The following is a 3,256-nucleotide window of genomic DNA, read 5'->3' as shown; positions in this document are numbered from 1 at the left end:
AAAAAAACACACAAAGTAAAGTAATATATCAGGGGAAATATATTAATGTAACACTCCTTATCCATATCACACCATAGCAAACTGAACCATCTTTATCCAAAAATAGAGCGCTAATCCGGCGCTATCCATTTTATTTATTGCTAACGCATCATCATATTGCTGTCTCAAAATATATTTTAAACTTCACTAATGTTCTCATTATCTTATGAGAATAAAGGCCACGACCACATTCCTCGGGTCAACACTCATTTGTATTTTTAATAACATTATCCTCATTTTAAGTAACGTTGTTTCCGTAAACGTACAAAAATATTGCATTGGAACAGCGACGATTTAATGTTGATTATTGACTTATAAACAAAAGGTGTCCTCTTAATTAATTCTAGAGCTTTTATTTTAGAGCTTTTATTAAATAGCTTCACAGCTAACGTACTTTAAAAACTAGCACAGCTTCACTACAGGCTCCAATCATTTCACAAAACAGTGTTGTTGATCGGGGTTAAAAAACAAATGGCCTATCAGCAGTTCTGGACTTTCTGGGCAACGAGCGCCTACAGTTTCATCTTTCCGGGGTCAGAAAATGTGCAAATTAAATATCAGGCCACACACTCTGCAGAATACGTTGGAAAACAACAACTTTTGACCCATGATGCGTTCAGAGACTTCAGTCAAAGGGAGAAGGTGGACAGTTTGGAAACTACTCTTTCCAACTGCTAGTTAGCTTAGCATAAAGACTGTAAACAATGGGAAACAGCTAGCCTCTGACTGATCCAGCACTTCTTAAACTCATACATTAATTATTTAATGCTTGCAAAAACCCAAATAAAACAACGGTAAATACACAACCCTCTGTAAAAGAACAATTACCGCTTCAACATCATGATTATTATCAAGATATTAAGGTCAACTGCACAGAGCCAGGCTAGCTGTTTCCAGTCTGTATGCTAAGCTAGGCTAACAGGCAGCTAGCTTTAGTTCCATTTGTCTTTTGGCACAAACACAACATGATTACTAATTAAAAAAAACTCCAGTACCGTTTTTCTGCCCCTGGACAGTGAATACAGTGAAACCTGAAAGGACGACCTTTGACCTCTAGGCGTCCGTGTTGCCGTTCTCCTCCGGCTGCAGCTGCTCCTTCTCAGTGCAATCCTCCTGGGGGGGTCGCACTCGCTTAAAGAAACCCAGCTGAGGAGCAAGAGAAGAAGAAGGAGGTTTGTTTGTGTACAGTGGGAGAAGTACTCAGATCTGGCACTTGAGTAAAAGTAGAAGTACTCAGATCTGGTACTTGAGTAAAAGTAGAAGTACTCAGAAATTGTGCTAGAGCAGCTGCAGCATTAACTCCCTTTCAAAAATAAAAGCCTGGCTGTGTTCTCACCTTGTACATGATGAAGATGAGGAGCGCCAGGAGCAGAAGACCCGCCAGAACCGCCAGCGCCACCACCCAGCCGGGCACCGAGGTGTGGACCTCCATTACCCATGTCACCGACAGACTCACCTGCACACACACACACATACGGGTCAATGTGAACTAAAAGGACACTTTTCCACTTGCTCCACAAATTATGTTGAATATCAAAACATCTATTTTTAACCGTGGAACGTACATCGCACTTCAAATGTTGAATACACAAAACACAACTCAAAAGAGAACAACCTGAGACCATGGTGAACTATGAGGACATTAGATAATGAGATGCATAAACTCCGCTCATGACACAAATGGTAATTGTCAGGACTAACTGAATTTGTGAGGACAGAAGCTATACAACACACAAATATGTCACACACACACACACACACACACACACACACACACACACACACACACACACACACACACACACACACACACACACACACACACACACACACACACATTCATGTGATTATTCTACATAATTCTTTGTATGGCCCATCAAGGTATCCGCGTTAACGTGTTACACTAGTTTGTTGTTTTCAATCGTAACTAAAGCTGTCCATTTTTTGGGATAAGTAACTCAAACTAAAACACTTCCCTTTGAGATGTGGGGAGATTACAAATGGAAAAGACTCAAGTAACTGAAAACTGTGAATAAGGTGGTACTTTAGTTACTCATTTCAGGTATGTTAGAATATTTTTTATACAGTATTTGTGTATTTGTACCTCGTAGACGTGTACTATCTGCGGCCCGATGTCGTCTCCGACCACCGGAGGCTCTCGAGGTTTCCAGTTAGCGATCGGGAGCAAAACCTGACCAGGAGAGGAACTCCTGAAACACAGGAAGTAAGGAAAGGAAGGAATGAAGGAAGGAAGAGGGAAAACATCATATCAATGAAACCAGATAATTACAGCTTGAATGTGTTGTATAGCTTCTGTCCTCACAAATTCAGTTAGTCCTGACAATTACCATTTGTGTCATGGGCGGAGTTTATGCATCTCATTGTGTTTTGTGTATTCAACATTTGTATGAAAGGGATGTCCCTCTAATGATACAAAAAACTTGTTTGGGGAGAAGTGTCCTTTTCACATTGACCCGTCCGTCTGTCCGTGTCCGTGTGTGTGTGTGTGTGTGTGTGTGTGTGTGTGTGTGTGTGTGTGTGTGTGTGTGTGTGTGTGTGTTTGTGTGTGTGTGTGTGTGTGTCATTACGGTGGTGCTGTTGGACGGCAGCTCTGACACCAGGTTCTTGTACGGCATCTGGATGACGTTGAAGGTCGCCGTGGATCGAACCATGTATGATCGATTCTGATTCTCAGTCTGAGAAGGAAAATACAAACACAGATAAATAAGTATTTTCTTTTTATGTTGTCGGGCAGGTTCTGAGTTTCTTCTTCTGTGTTTTTTTTACCCGCAGGAAGTTGTTGACGGCGAGTCTGGAGTAGATGAAGAGGATGGCGTTCTTCCTCCTCTCCAAACGACCCACCTGACACTTCAGACGCAAACACTGAGCTGTGCTGCAGTCCTAGGGGGGAGAAAGGAAACAAGAAAGAAGGAAAGGAAGGAAGGATGAAAGGAAGGAAAGAAAATGTAAGGAAGGTAGGATGTTGGGAGGAATGGAATGACAGAGAGTAGGAAGGAAATAAGGGAGAGAGCAAGGAAGTGAGAAAAGGAAATAGAATAAATGAAGGAAACAAGAGAGAAGGGAAGGAAGGAAGGACATTTGTGAGATAAATAAATAATGGTGACTCGATTTTTTTATTATCGCTCAACAATTTTGTAGCAATAACGCTGTGTGTGTGTGTGTGTGTGTGTGTGTGTGTGTGTGTGTGTGTGTGTGT

At 41.6% G+C, this 3,256-nt stretch overlaps 1 protein-coding gene across 1 annotated transcript in view; it reads right to left on the bottom strand.

The window, feature by feature from the left end:
* Positions 1–2,972, bottom strand: part of LOC104944669 (integrin alpha-V-like) — a 3,740-nt gene extending 768 nt beyond the window's left edge. Inside the window, exons 1-4 of the mRNA XM_010770235.1 lie at positions 2,827–2,972; positions 2,628–2,735; positions 1,376–1,495; positions 2–1,185 (exon numbers count right to left, since the gene is read on the bottom strand). Of these exons, the coding sequence (XP_010768537.1) occupies positions 1,093–1,185; positions 1,376–1,495; positions 2,628–2,711 (297 nt within the window). The 5' untranslated portion in view covers positions 2,712–2,735; positions 2,827–2,972 and the 3' untranslated portion in view covers positions 2–1,092. The remainder of the gene's footprint in view (position 1; positions 1,186–1,375; positions 1,496–2,627; positions 2,736–2,826) is intronic.
* Between the last annotated feature and the right edge of the window lie 284 nt (positions 2,973–3,256).

Source organism: Notothenia coriiceps, unplaced genomic scaffold (assembly GCF_000735185.1).
Source record: "Notothenia coriiceps isolate Sejong01 unplaced genomic scaffold, NC01 NC01_scaffold00008634, whole genome shotgun sequence".
In the NCBI taxonomy this organism is placed as follows: Eukaryota; Metazoa; Chordata; class Actinopteri; order Perciformes; family Nototheniidae; genus Notothenia; species Notothenia coriiceps.
The sequence above is the reverse complement of the archived record's forward strand: the minus strand, read 5'-3'. Positions and strand labels throughout refer to the sequence as shown.